The 15,468-nt window shown below is 44.6% G+C and overlaps 1 protein-coding gene across 2 annotated transcripts in view; it reads left to right on the top strand.

Annotated features, from left to right (window-relative positions):
• Nucleotides 1-15,468, top strand: part of SEZ6 (seizure related 6 homolog) — a 577,716-nt gene that overhangs the window by 282,051 nt on the left and 280,197 nt on the right. For both annotated transcript variants that reach the window (XM_063449977.1, XM_063449976.1), the window contains exon 3: nt 1,387-1,520. In XM_063449977.1, the coding sequence (XP_063306047.1) occupies nt 1,387-1,520 (134 nt within the window). The remainder of the gene's footprint in view (nt 1-1,386; nt 1,521-15,468) is intronic.

The raw sequence follows: 15,468 nt of genomic DNA, 5'->3' as shown, positions 1-15,468 counted from the left end.
GAAGGAGGGGCAGGAGGTGGTACTTATACGGCTTAATTATTATTCCTGTCCAATGGGGATAGGGAGGAGCTACCCAATGTTGTGCTGCCATGGCATATAACCAGGAAAAGAAAATTACGGTAAGTATGAATAAATTTTCCATTATAAAACTAAAATCGATTTTTAGCTAAACTGGTAATTCTTTTGTCATAGAGGGCACGCCGCACCACCAGGCAGTTTAAATAAGCATTTTATCTTACATGCTAGAATTCATCAGTGTTACTGTGGATATTTCTGGTTTTCATTGGCTGCTACTTTCAAATTATCTCAGGCAGATTATTATTATTTTTTTTATTAGTAACTCAGCAAAGATCTAAAAATTGTGTTGCAAATGAAAACTGCCTTTATGCACACATAAAAAAGCAATACATCCATAGCTAGCATATACACAGATAACACATTTTTTGGGGGCAAAGATTGCTTTGCAGCCAAACTTAAAAATGTAAATTTACACAATTTTTATTTTTCAGTTATTTGTTGATCTTTTATGAAAAAAATATATTTCAGAAATGAAAAGCATTATATATCTAGCATTACTAGCAGAGCAGTTTATTAAAAAATTGCAGCAGAATATAAAAATAATATTTGCATTTGAGCAAAAGGCCCACATACAGTAAATACATTTAAATCATATTTTTCTATTATAAAGATATTTAACACTGCTATAGCAATCTCTATCACTCTCTGAAATGCTAATGTAATACTGACGGTAAAATGGTAGAGTTATTCACTCCTCCCTCTTCCCTGACAGTAAGAATGCTATCACCCAGTGAAACTTCCTGTACTGTAATTGAAAGCAGTTGGTGAGCTGTCATTTTAAGCAACTTTACATTCAGTATATAAGTGACTAGTGGCTTCCAGCAGAGAAATTTGTTTCTGTACAGGCTGGTAATTATAACTAGAGTTCATACTGCAAAATACCTGAAAAAAATATGTTCATAATCGGTTTTGTTATTGTAGGGGTTAACCTAATTTTTTTCTAATACTAAGGCCGCTAATCCTAATCACCTATTTAGCCAAACTCTAAGTACACCTAAAACCTACTACGTAATATTTTGATGTATATCATAGCATTATAGCACCTATCACAACAGTGTATCCTGCTGATCTTTGACAATGTTATAATGGTGGCGTGTTATTTTTTAATGGTTAAAAGCATTATATAAGAAATGTTAGCTATTTGATCTCTACAATAATTGAAGCATTTCCTACCACATCGGCTATTTTCCCCAGCATTGTGAAGTCTGTTGCAATCGTAATGCAATACAACACTTGTGAAGAAATCCAAAGTATGGTATCTCAATGCTATGTGTGTTGAAGTCATACGATATCTTTTTTCTCTTACAGAACCGTGCAACAAAAACTTTACTGCTCCTGAAGGCATTATCTTATCACCTACTTCCAGAAGTTCTCTGTATAATTCTGGCTTGGAATGCGTTTATATTATCCATGTATTTTCTGGCTACGGCGTAGAAATGAAGGTGAGTAACACTTTTAGTGCTGACATTAGAAACAGAAAATGTGTACAGAATTTGATAATTCATATAGTGCTTCATTTACTATTTGCTATCATGCAGGGCTGGAGTGTCCTATAGGCCAACTAGGCGGCCGCCTAGGGCACTACTTAAAGGGGGCATCGGCAGGAGCTTTACTGTTCTGCTCGTTTGGCCGCCCTTCTATGTTTCAATAATTCTACAAATCGTGCCACTGGCCATGTTACCGGGCTGTTACATGTCTGCTGATTAGCGCCCGGGGTTACGCTGGTCCGGCGGCATCCACTTCAGCCTGCTCAGCCAGGCCCCCCAGAAGCACTCCCATTGCCGCGAGGGTGCTTCAATTTCTCGTGCCCGCCCCTTGTCCTGTATGTGGGGACAAGTGGGCGGAAGCATCGCAGAGGCAGGGCTGACACGCAGTAAAGGCAGCCAGGCGCAGGGAAGCAGCCAGGAACATGTGACAAGCAGTCAAATATTAAGAAAGGTAAGTGGGCCAATGGGGAATGTGTATTTGTGTAGAATTTGTGTATGTCAGTCTGTATGGGTCAGTGTTTGTCTATATGGGTCAGTGTGTGTCTGTATGGATCAGTGTTTGTCTGTACGGGTCTGTGTGTGTCTGTATGGGTCAGTGTGTGTCTGTATGGGTCAGTGTTTGTCTGTATGGGTCAGTGTGTGTCTGTATGGGTCAGTGTTTGACGGTATGGGTCAATGGGTGTCTGTATGGGCCAGTGTGTGTCTGCATGGGTCAGTGTGTGCTGGTATATGTGTGCATGAGTCAATGTGTGTCTGTATGTGTGTGCATGGGTCACTGTGTGTGAGCATGGATCAGTGTGTGTCTGCATGGGTCAGTGTGTGCCGGCATAGGTCAGTATGTGTCTGCATGGGTCAGTGTGTGCCGGCATAGGTCAGTGTGTGTCTGCAGTATGGGTCAGCTTGTGTCTGCATGTATCAGTGTGTGTGTCTGCATGTATCAGTGTGTGTCAGTGTATGTGTCTGCATGGGCCAGTATGTGTGCCTGCATGAGACAGTGTGTGTCTGCATGGGTCAGTGTGTGTGTGCGCGTCAGTCTGTGTGTGTCAGTGAGTATGCATCAGTCTGCATGGGTCAGTGCGTGTGCGTCAGTCTGCTTGGGTCAGTGTATGTCAGTGTAAGTCAGTCTGCATGAGTGGGTGGAGCAAATGGGGCAGCAACATTTTTTTTTTGCCTAGTGCAGCAAAAATCCTTGCACCGTCTCTGCTATCATGTACCTAAATTACACAAATTACACAATTCCCACCTATCCATCAAAACAAATTCAAATGGCACACTGACCGCAGTCCACTCTTTCAAATACTTGGGTATGATGTTAGACCCCAATCTATCTTTTGACCTGCACATAGAAAAGCTTGTATCTAAACGTTATCCAAAACTAGGTGCCCTGTAAAGAAACAAATCCTGCCTAAGCCCTACAGTAAAGGAAAAGATTGTACAGCAAATGCTGATGCCAATCATTGGTTATGGGGATGTAGTATATGCATCTGCATCGCAATCCCACATTAATAAACTCAACACATTGTATAACTCGTTCTGCCGATTTGTGCTACAATGTAATTACAGGACTCACCATTGTGACATGCTAAAAGGACTAAACTGTCTGTCGCTGGAATCCAGACGCACCCTTCATCTTTCCAGCCTTGTGTTTAAGAGCTTTTCTGGGAAACTCCCACCCTACCTGAACAAAATGCTTTCCCCAGCTGTCCCCACTTCCTATAACCTCCAATCCAGTACCAACACTTTGCTTAGTCTACCTCAATACAAAAAGAAAGCAGCTCGATCCTCCTTCTCCTACAGAGCACCGCAATTGTGGAACGACCTCCCGCACAATTTAAAATCTTCCCTAAGCCTAAAGTCCTTTAAGAGATCCCTCTCTACATACCTCAAAACAGAATGCACCTGTCATGGTTGATTATATATTTCCTGCCTGTTCTATGTTAAATTTTGTATTTATTGTGTATTAAAGCGGCACTGTCATGCCGAATTCCGTTTTTTTTTTAACCCCCCTCCCGCCTCAACTACATCCAATCGACCCCCTAGTCATCCCCAAATGCCCCTATGCCCCCCACATTACCTATTTTTTATTCTTTATCTTCTGCCCCGATCTATATTCAGGGCGCCGCCATCTTTGTGTGGGTAGGTGAAGTCCCTGTGGGACACGTCATCTACCCACACTACACAGACTGTGAGATTCCCGCACATGCCCAGTGAAACATCTGGACATGCGAACGGGAATTTCACCTATTCATTCATTCATCAGACAGACGAATGAATGAATAGAAAAAATCAGACGAACAAACTAACACTGTGTATCAGTGTTAGTTTGTTCGTTCGGTTTATTACAAGGAGGGAGCTACCGGCGTGCAGCTCCCTCCTTGCATTATGTAAAGACAGAAGCGGCAGGGAGCAGTGCTCCCCACCACTTCATTAGCCCCCCAAGTCCTCCCCTCACTCTATGGGGGTCAATATGACCCCCATAATAGCACAAGGGAGATTCAAATCTCCCCAATGCCCCTACTCGCTATATCGCGAGTAGGGGCATGTCCACTAAACAGTGAGCAGCCTGTGAGCCCTGCTCACTGTAAAAAAAAAAAAAAAAAAAAAGGGTAATAAGGGGGGGACGGGGGACCTACTGTCCTCCCCCGCCGGCCCCCACCCCTGGACGGCGGGTGGGGGCCATAATGGGAATGAGGGGGGACCTACTGTCCTCCCCTCAGGCCCCCACCCCTGGGCGGCGGGTGGGGGCCATAATAGTAATAAGGGGGGGGGGGACCTACTGTCCTCCACCCCCCGGCCCCCACCCCTGGGCGGCGGGTGGGGGCCATAATAGTAATAAGGGGGGGGGGACCTACTGTCCTCCACCCCCCGGCCCCCACCCCTGGGCGGCGGGTGGGGGCCATAATAGTAATAAGGGGGGGGGGACGGGACCTACTGTCCTCCCCCCCCCAGGCCCCCACCCCTGGGCGGCGGGTGGGGGCCATAACAGTAACAAGGGGGGGGGGGACCTACTGTCCTCCCCCCCGGCCCCCACCCCTGGCCGGCGGGTGGGGGCCATAATAGTAATAAGGGGGGGGGGATCTACTGTCCTCCCCCCCCCCCCGGCCCCCACCCCTGGGCGGCGGGTGGGGGCCATAACGATAATGGGGGGGGACCTACTGTCCTCCCCCCGCCCCCACCCCTGGGCGGCGGGTGGGGGCACTAAGTAAATTCCCCCCCCCCATCAAGGTGACTAGGGGTGCCCAAGCCCCTAGTCACCCACCCCCCACCCAAATAAAAAATGCCCCTACCTACCCCCCTCACCCTAAAAAATAGTGAGGGGGGAATAAAATTGCTAACCTGTAAAGTAAAATTAAACTTACCATTCGACGTCTTCTTTTTTCTAAAATCTTCATTTTTCAGCCCCAAAAAAGGCCAAATAAAAAACCATCATAGCCGTCGAACTAAAAATAAAATAAAAAACCCGAGCGCAAAAAAAAAAACCCGACGAAAAAGAAAAAACCCGAGCGCACAAAAAAAATAATCCATCTTCACCCATGGAGGGCTCCGCGCAGACTGAGCTCCGCAGGGCTGGGCAAGGCTTATAAAGCCTTGCCCCGCCCTGCGGAGCTCAGTCTGCGCGTGGGGGCACCCCTAGTCACCTTGATGGGGGGGGGGATTTACTTAGTGCCCCCACCCGCCGCCCAGGGGTGGGGGCCGGGGGGGGGAGGACAGTAGGTCCCCCCCCCCTATTACTATTATGGCCCCCACCCGCCGGCCAGGGGTGGGGGCCGGGGGGAGGACAGTAGGTCCCCCCCCTTGTTACTGTTATGGCCCCCACCCGCCGCCCAGGGGTGGGGGCCTGGGGGGGGGGGAGGACAGTAGGTCCCCCCCCCTATTACTATTATGGCCCCCACCCGCCGGCCAGGGGTGGGGGCCGGGGGGGAGGACAGTAGGTCCCCCCCCCTACTACTATTATGGCCCCCACCCGCCGCCCAGGGGTGGGGGCCGGGGGGGGGAGGACAGTAGGTCCCCCCCCTCTTATTACCATTATGGCCCCCACCCGCTGGCCAGGGGTGGGGGCCGGGGGGGGGAGGACAGTAGGTCCCCCCCCCTCTTATTACCATTATGGCCCCCACCCGCCGGCCAGGGGTATAGCCCCTGGCCGGCGGGTGGGGGCCATAATGGTAATAAGAGGGGGGGGGCCTACTGTCCTCCCCCCCCCGGCCCCCACCCCTGGGCGGCGGGTGGGGGCCATAATAGTAGTAGGGGGGGGGACCTACTGTATAGCGAGTAGGGGCATATTATTTACTAATACCAAGTCATTTTTACTTGGTGTTAGTAAATTTGGCTGAAAGACCAGTTTAGGTCTTTCAGCCTTTTAGTAGATAGCTCCCTGATACCGTGGGAATTAGGGAGTTATCTACTAAGCGGCTGCAAGATGCAGCCACAGCAATGAATAGGATCGGAGTTTCATTCATTTGAATGAAATTCCGATCCGAACAAAGTACCGAATTGCATCCTAACACCAATGGAGAAACAGTGCTCATTCTGTTAGGATGCAATTCGGCAGTTTTGCCGGCGTTCTGTCTAAGTGACAGGACTTTCGGCAATACTGACAGGAAGCATTGTGGGAACAGGGAGGAAAGCTAGGGATCATGGGAAAATTGCTCTGACCAGCGGAAATGAAGCACACTTTGCTCCTCCGCTGGTCAGAGCTGGTCAAGCGGAGGAATCCCATAAGACAAAGAGTTCGGCATGACAGTGCCGCTTTAATATTGTTTTTGTATTTTATTGTACGCTAATGTAACAATGCAATGATTTGTGGACCCAGGACATACTTGAAAACGAGAGAAATCTCAATGTATCTTTCCTGGTAAAATATTTTATAAATAAATAAAGGTATGGGTGGGGATGGAAGAGGAGCAGGCCAGCAATGCAGTGTGCATTACTTGTGGCACACAGTGGTTACATGCTAACATGCAGTCCTACCAGGTGACATAGAGTAACAATCTAGCAAAGAAACATGGGGAGAAATGTCCTGCAATAGCGTCAGACTAGCACTGGTATTAAATGTCCCTTTTACAGTGTCCAAGGGGCGGGATACCAGACAGAAAATAATCTAGTATAGAGGGACAGGAATCTCAAGTTGGGGTTCTTACACTGAGTTTGGGACAGGTGGGTAGCATGTGCTATAATATTGCCCAACATGACTTAATATTGTATAATTATGTATATTTCAAATGTTAAATATAAATTTGTATTTTCTATTTTTTTTTTCGTTATATTTAGTGCACCCTCTATAAAATGCAAAAAATTGCATTTCAGCTCCAACTAGTGTCCCTTAAAAGAAGTGATTTTTGTTGGATGATCACTGCAGGGAAAGCTAACATCAGATTTGGATTTCCTCCATTTGTGCTTGTCTGTGTGACCATAAACTGATAAAGTCTTCAGCAGAGATTTTAATAATTTGAAATAATTCTTTTAGGGGTCTTCATACTCTGATGGTAGCAACCAACATTGTTTTCTTTGTTGCATAAAGAAATACCCTCAAACTTACCCCAGATTGTCACCTTGTTAAACGGAACATCAGACCCCAAAGCAGAGAAAATTATCTTAGCAAGTCACTTAATTTATGTAGTAAAAGATAATGAATACTGGATCGCTATGTGACTAAGAAAGTATGATTTTGTTTGTATCTTATCATTTGAATCTGATATTCTTTATTATCAAAAGTTAGATGTAGACCAGGTCAACTTTTAGGTCAAATTAGAACAATAATGCATATAGTGCGTAAGGGTTAACTCATATTTTTTCACTGCATTATGTGAAGTATAACAGTAATATTCTGTCACTATGAAGTCTGACAGTAATTAAGGGGCAAATATTATGAATGATTGCCTTGCTGCATTTAAAACTGAATAGAAGAGGTTCGCTAAGAGAAGAAACGACCAGTTCAGTTCTATACTCCATGAATCACCAGCAATCTGTGTCATTTTCTGCACATTGTATGTTCATGATTATTACTCAACAATCCGTAGTATTTCAGTTAAATCCTGCCGCTCTTGTTACAATGGCCAAAGTATCAAGGATATTGGTACACCAAGAACCAAGGGTGTCTAAACTGCCCTATGACCTCTTAACCCAGGCTTCCCCAGACTCCGGCCCTCCAGATGTTGCTGAACTACAACTCCCATGATTCTCAGCCTATCTATTTCATTCATAGAATCATGGGAGTTGTAGTTTAGCAACATCTGGAGGGCCGGAGTTTGGGGAAGCCTGTCTTAACCCATGGAACTTCTGATCTACAGTCAGGGCCGGCCTTAGGCATTTGGGCGCCCTGTGCGAAAAATCTTCACAGCGCCCCCCCCTTCCCGTCTCCCCCTCCCCCACTCCTTCCCCCTTCCCACACACCCTGTCACACACACACACAGGCAGACAGCCATACACAGACAGCCACACACAAACACACACACACAAACACAGACATAGAATGTGACGGCAGATAAGAACCATTCGGCCCATCTAGTCTGCCCAGACAGTAACACATAGGCAGTCACACACACAAACACACACACAGGCAGACAGCCACACACAAACAAACACACACAGGCAGACAGCCACACACACAGGCTGGCAGTCACACACAGACAGCCACACACAAACACACAGAGGCAAACAGCCAAACACACAGAGGCAAACAGCCACATACACAGTCACACACACACAGACAGTCACACACACAGACAAACAGTCAAACACACACTGGCAGACAGACACACACACACACACACACACGCAGACAGTCACACACACACAGGCAGACAGCCACACACACACAGTCAGACACACACACACACTCACTAACAGACACACACACTAACAGAAACACACTAACAGAAACACTAACAGAAACACACTAACAGAAACACACTAACAGACACACACACTAACAGTCACAGACACACGCTAACAGTCACAGACACACGCTAACAGTCACAGACACACACTAACAGTCACACACACTAACAGTCACAGACACACACTTACAGACACACACACACACTAACAGACACACACACACACTAACAGACACACACACTAACAGTCACAGACACACACTCACCCACATTAACAATTTTTTTAAATTTTATTTAAACACCCCCCCCCCAGCCTCCTTACCTTTGGGAATGCTGGGGGGGGGTCTCTTCCTCCCTGGTGGTCCAGTGGCTGCTGGGCGAGCGGCACTGGCTGGCGGGCGGGCGGCTGGCGAGGGAGCACTTCCTCTGAGCTGTCTGCTCAGCTCCCTCGCGCGCCTCAGAGTGAGACTGGGAGCCGGAATATGACGTCATATTCCGGCTCCCAGTCTCACTCTGCAGCGCGCGAGGGAGCTGAGCGGACAGCTCAGAGGAAGTGCTCCCTCGCCAGCCGCCCGCCCAGCAGGTCTTGTTAGCCGCAAGGCTAACAAGACATTTGCCTTGGGCATTTGGGGGCGGCTTTTTTTGCCGCCCCCTGGAAAATGCTGCCCATGGCAAATGCCTTGTTTGCCTCGCGGCTAAAATGTCCCTGCCGTGTGAGCTATGCGGCCGCAGGGCGCCCCCTGCTCCATGGCGCCCTGTGCGGCCGCACAGCTCGCACACCCCTAAGGCCGGCCCTGTCTACAGTATTTATAATTTTATTATAAATCCAAAATAATGAGTGAATGGGTGGCTGAGAGTTATATCATACCTCAGCTCTAACATTCACCAGTTCCGAGGGTCCACAGCAGGGAGCACAGAAGACCTACTCCCCATGTAGAAAGGGATGTGTGAAATGTTTGATCGTACAGGTGGTTGTAGCAAGATACAAAGTATTACAATAGGCTTTTTAACCACGTGGGTGAGGAACTGATCTGCAGGGCTCTAGCTCAGGATAATCAAATGTCCAATGCAATGGGTAATGGCTATTGAAAAGGGGCACTGTAGAACTGGACTGAAAATCTTTTTACCTGCATTTTTATGTATATTTTTTTTAATTTTTTGTTGTTGTTTTGTTAAATATTTCCACCGCTTCACCTAGCTGCTAAGAAATCATAAGTACAGAGTCAATAAGGCACAGTAACTGCACTTCTGCAGATGATAAATACATTTTTAGCTGCCAGTTATTCACTCTATAGTCAAAATGAAGTTATTAGATGCTGAATACTTTTTATATTACAAACAGTTCTGTTTCCCCTGTATGATTTTCCATATATTAGCCAATTTTTTACGAGCTGTAAAAGGTGCTACTTATGAAACATTGTATACCCCCTGGCATCTTTGCTAGACTTCTGGAGTAAATTTGAGGCATTTAAAATGTATAAATGAAAGTTTTCGTGCCGATACATGTTACATATACTTATTATTTCAAAATATAATTATTGTTATCGTAGGACCTAAAATAAAGCACATTTTTACATGTCTCCAAATTAGGTTAAAACCAAAGTTTTATGTTTCGGTACATTTAAATGACAGGTTCTACGAGGAAACAAAGCTTTTTTTAGACTTTTTAGACTGGATTTGCAATAGGAAGCTTATAATTAATGGCTTATGATTGCAATGTCGACATTATGTCACATTCAATAGCAACGCATGTATGTCAGATCACCATGTGATAGGATTTGGAAGTTACTGTAACAATCCACACCACCTACCTCTATGTAACTGATTTTCATATCCTGCAGATTAATTAGTGCTTGGCAACGTGGAAATAATACATTGGTTGGCACACACATAGACACACACATACACATGCCTTTATAATAACATACAATTAGACCACCTCTTACGTCAAGGCTGTAATACCGTACATGTGGTTATATTTTGTTCTGTTTAAAAAACTAAAAAACAATTACATTCTATATTGTATAAGCCGTAAAACACCAGCAGATAGAAATGTTTGTCTGTGGTTCTACTCATTTTTTTTCTTTAAAGGGGCAAAACTGTTAGTAATGATAAGACTGCAATCTTGGCTTCCCTTTTGGACAGTAAAGCGTTGTTTTCAATGGATCACAATGTAAGCAAAGAAAAACCTAATCTTTGCTCTCAAGCTTCATACAACCCAGAGATAAGGTCCGTGCATTAGTTGGGAGCCTTTGTAGCTATAAGTGATACCACTTGTACATTACTAGATGCCAAAGATAGATGTTTAGCATGCAGGGTAACCGTCTACCACATCTCAAGCCATGGAAGATGGATTGGAATTTGAAAGGCACAAGGTTAATTTACCTAAACAGCATTGAAATGTTCTCCATTTTTGAAAATTAATAATGAAACCTAAATAAAACATTTCATTATTATCAAGGAAAGGTATAGAGAAAAAAAAAATATTTCAAATAATTATGTTACAATAGGGTAAAATCTAGTGGATTTTTGTGGATTTGTGGCCGTGCAGTGGGGCATTTCAGCATGACCTTGTCACTGATCTCGTCACTGACCTTTCAGTGTCCAAAAGCAAGAAGATTTTTGTAGATGCTCACTCAGAATCTATGTCACTTCCACTCTCTAGTCTATTCAGGGTGATACAATCACCAAGACACATTCTGTCACTGACACTTAGAATTTATTTATACTTCACCCAATATTAAGGGTTCCCACAAAGGTAACAATAAAAACAGCATTTTATTGATGTGAATGATCAGTATGTGTTTTATTAGAGCTTTCGAAACGTAACTGAAAAATGCTTCCTTTTTTATTTCTTTTATTCTTTTTATTCTTTATTTTTGACGTGCAATCTTGCTATGCCACAACAGCAAAAGCAAGACAAGAGTAAACATTGAGCTTAACAGTGTAGGCATATTGGCATAACTGCGCACATTTTTTGTTAGGAAATCAAGAGTGGTGCACATTTAAAGCATAGATACAGTTTAAGAGAATAAAATATCATAACATCAAGCTTGGTCATGTAGTTAACACTAAATAGCTAGACAGAAGTAAGCTACACATTGTCTATAAGTGGGTAGAATGATGCTATTTAGTATAAGAGTTGTCGTTTACAGCATAAAAATGAGGGTAGAAACTCTTAGTTAGGTGTGGTGTAGTTAGGTGTGGTGTAGAACGGTAGGGAAGTGCAAGTTAAGTGAAACCATCCCCAATGATCGGTATACCGAGGTTTCGGACAAATAACATAAGGGCTATCCACTGGGATTATGCTAATGCTAGTGCCCTGCTTTGTCAGCTGCTAATCATGAGGGGGCATGTCTATAAGGTGGTAAGTCATGACCTGAACGTTGGATAGAGAGGGGATATAGGACTATAGTACATTTTACGTGCAGGTTAGGTGGTATGGACAATCAGGTCAGCTGCTGGGGGATTGTGTGCTCGGCATCTGGTGATCAGTCTGTCTCCTCTGCAAGGTTGTCACCCGATTCCCTGGCTGGGTACTGCTTGGAGGGTGTAGGTAAGTCCGTTAACGATAGTCCAGTTGCGGCACTTGTGTGAGGTGTGTCCATGATCTTGGCCCTGTCTGTAGCCCATTGTGCTTGGAGCAGGGCAGAGTACAGGGGTGGCGGCACTTTGGGAGCGAGATCAGCGACTCCGTGAGGTTGTGTCTGTCCCGTTTTGGGTGCTACAGACGGCCGCTGTTTTTCGTTGCCGGCGGGTGGTCCGCCTGCGTTGTGTGCGAGACTTTGGAGGAGTTCTCCGGTCGACCTTAGGTCTGGGTGGGCTGTCTGCCAGAGCGGCAGTGACTTGGGTGCATGGTGTGTTCAGGGTTACTCGCCACCCTGTTCCCCTCACCTTCGCCTCACGGGTAGGTGGAAGTGGTGGTTGGGCCAGGCGTTGGTGCAGTTTCTCCCCAAAACTGTTGAATATTTTGTCCAGCCGTGTTAGTGCTTCTTCCATATAGTAGCCCCCCTAGTTGCTGAAAAGTTGGCTCTGACGGCCTGGCCGCGCCCGCCATTTTGTTCAACCATGTGAGTTTCAAGCTGGCGTCTTGGTGGTCTGCTGGAGGCAGCGTAGCCGTGCGCTTTGGGTCAGTGGGGACCGGGATAACCCCTGCCGGTCCATGGGGGGGACAGGGTTCCACAATGGCGTGTACAGTAAGGTGTGATGGTCGGGGAGCGGCCGTCTCCCTCGCACCATCCATGCTGTTAGGCCGCGATATCCGAGTTGGTGAGGCTGGTGAGTATCTCCACATATTTGGTTATCTCGTGTAGGTCTCCCGGTCCTCTGTCGTTTGGGAAACAAGGTAAGCCAGTTCTAGGCCCGTACCTGTAGTGCAGAATTTTATCGATTTACCTTGGCAGTGCTGGAGCTGCAGACATACACGTCTGTTCGGCTCCGCTTCCTTTGTAAGTGCCTGAAGCATTTTATGCTAACAAGTTCATGGATACAAGCTATACACACATCGTCCATGGATGTAACAAGTAAAATGAAGGCAGTGCTGTACGTCATTAGAAAAATGTGTAAAAGAACTCAGCTGACCAATGAATGGCTTGCTGTTTATGCACTTCACAAGGCCACTCTCGACCCTGAGCTGTGTTACATAAGTGGATAACCAACACATTACCAAGTCAAAAACACAATCATGTAAATAAACAAGGACCAGAGAAAATAATAATTTATAAACATGAAAAGGTAATTGTCACCATAAACACAGTTGGAATACTGGCCAATAACAATTTATGTAATGACACGCAATAGCCCTGGCATCTCAAAAACAGAAATAAACAAATGACAATAACAAACATATAATAAAACACAGCCTGCAAGAAATCATTTTTACAGACATGTTATGCCCATTATAGGCTTACCAAGATTTATTGAGTATTTTCAGTAGTACATAAGTACAAACAATATTATTAATAGCCACTGCAATTCTACCTATATAGACAATATATTTAAAATCAAATATACAGTCAGTGAGAGAATCTTAATTAAACAGAACTTGCAATAAAGAAAGCCTAAATAGTGTTTATGGAAGGCTGTGCAAGTCACATGCAGGGAGGTGTGACTAGGGTTCATAAACAAAGGGATTTACCTCCTAAATGGCAGAGGATTGAGCAGTGTGGCTGCAGGGGCATGTTCTATACACCAAAACTGCTTCATTAAGCTAAAGTTGTTCAGATGACTATAGTGTTCCTTTAAGCTTAAACTGAATTTGGTGTGGTGTGGTGAAGTGGGGAGAATAAGAGGAGAAGAGAAAGGGAGGGATCAATGGGTACCCAGTGAAGGGGGTGACACAGGAGGCTGAAGGCAAGGCCGGTATTGGTACCATGATTTTCATATTTTATCAAATGTATGCAAGGAGCCTAAAATCCTGTGGGACATCTCTTTATAGTCACGACTGATTTGTAGAGAGTCAGAGATTGGTTGTGTTGGAGGAGTCTCAGGAGACTTCCAGTGTTTGGCAAAATGAGTTTTTGTTTCAAGTAGAATATGTAAGATCAGTTTTTTATGTGTTTAGATCATTGGGGACAATGGGGAGCAAGTCTAGTAAGAAAACTTGAGGGATCCAGGGAAGTGTATGCCCTGTGACTTCGACAGTGATCCTCTGGACCATCTTCCAATATGTGGAGATTTTATCACAGCTCCAGAAGATATACAGCAGTGTTCCAGTAGATGATTTACATCTCCATCAGGTTGGTGAGGTTTCTAAGTAGATGTAATATAAGCAAGTGGGCATCATCTACCAGCAAAAGAGAAGCTATCTGTTTATCTCCCAGTGAGAGAGGCACTCGGAGACTCAGTTGAAGTTTGTTGCTAGATTGTGTAATTTTTCAGGTGCCAAAATCTGTGGAAGGTTGGACTCCAATCAAATGCATAAGTCAGTTTTTAAGGAATGTCTTGTGTAAGGAGAGCGTTGTAACCTTCGGCACTCCAGATGTTGTGGACTACATTTCCCCTGATGCTTTGCCAGCAGTATGGCTGTAAGAGCATTATGGGAGATGTAGTCCACAAGATCTGGAGTACCGAAGGTTGACTACCCCTGTTTATAGTGAGAATTCAAAGTGAATTCAAAATTAATTTCAAATTTAAGTTGAAAATAGTCAAACTGTAAAAATTATCATAGTCAACTTTCATTTTGGCCACTATGGCCTTACATTTGAAATTCACTTTGAATTCACACTGAATTCTAAGTTTAGTAAATAAACTTGCTAGAGATTTGTTAAGATGTTGTCAGTACTCCAGGAGTGATGCAGTAGGCAGGAACTGTGCCTGGATTTTGATTTAAAATACGGAAAATCCTTTCCATATTTTAAAATTTAGGATTCACAATTTGTTTCCGTTTGCATTCATGTTTCAAGTCCAAACTATTTTCCGCTTAGTTTAAATAAATACAAAATAAAATGGCAAGTACATTTTACTTATCTGTGTTATTAAGGAGCTGCTGTGAATTTGCAGTTTTGAGGCCGTGAGCAATATGCCCCCTACCTATTTTTTGTGGTATCTATAGACACGTGCTAAGCACAGTTGGGGCTGTCTCGACTTGTTGCCTCTACCTATAAAGCTGGTTACTAGATGAAGAATCTGTTGCTCTTTAAGAGAACATCCTCCTGTTTGTTTTTGCATGCTGCTACATTGAAAACGCTGCTATGGAGACCACTCAAACCACAGAATAACATTAAGAGGGATTTGCAAAAATATGATTTATTTTTTTTAATTAAAAAGTATACATTGTTTGTTTACACTGACCACGTATGTGAACATTTACATACAGAAAAACAAGCATAAACTGTGTGTAGCATTTTCCCATCACTCTCAGACAACTGTGCTAGCTAAGAGAAATATGGATTGTGCATTGGAAACTGCAGTAACTGGTTTGCCATACGTCCCGTGCATTTGCTTTCAGCCAGCGATTAATACCAACTTTGGCAAACCAGATATTTGTGCAGTCCATGCGTTTGGGCTATTTGTAGATGATCGATTATTCTTAGATAGCATCTTAGCAAAATCTAAGTGGTTCTGGA

The sequence above is a fragment of the Pelobates fuscus genome, chromosome 1 (genome assembly GCF_036172605.1).
Source record: "Pelobates fuscus isolate aPelFus1 chromosome 1, aPelFus1.pri, whole genome shotgun sequence".
Taxonomy (NCBI): domain Eukaryota; kingdom Metazoa; phylum Chordata; class Amphibia; order Anura; family Pelobatidae; genus Pelobates; species Pelobates fuscus.
This window is presented reverse-complemented; position numbering and strand designations above follow the sequence as displayed.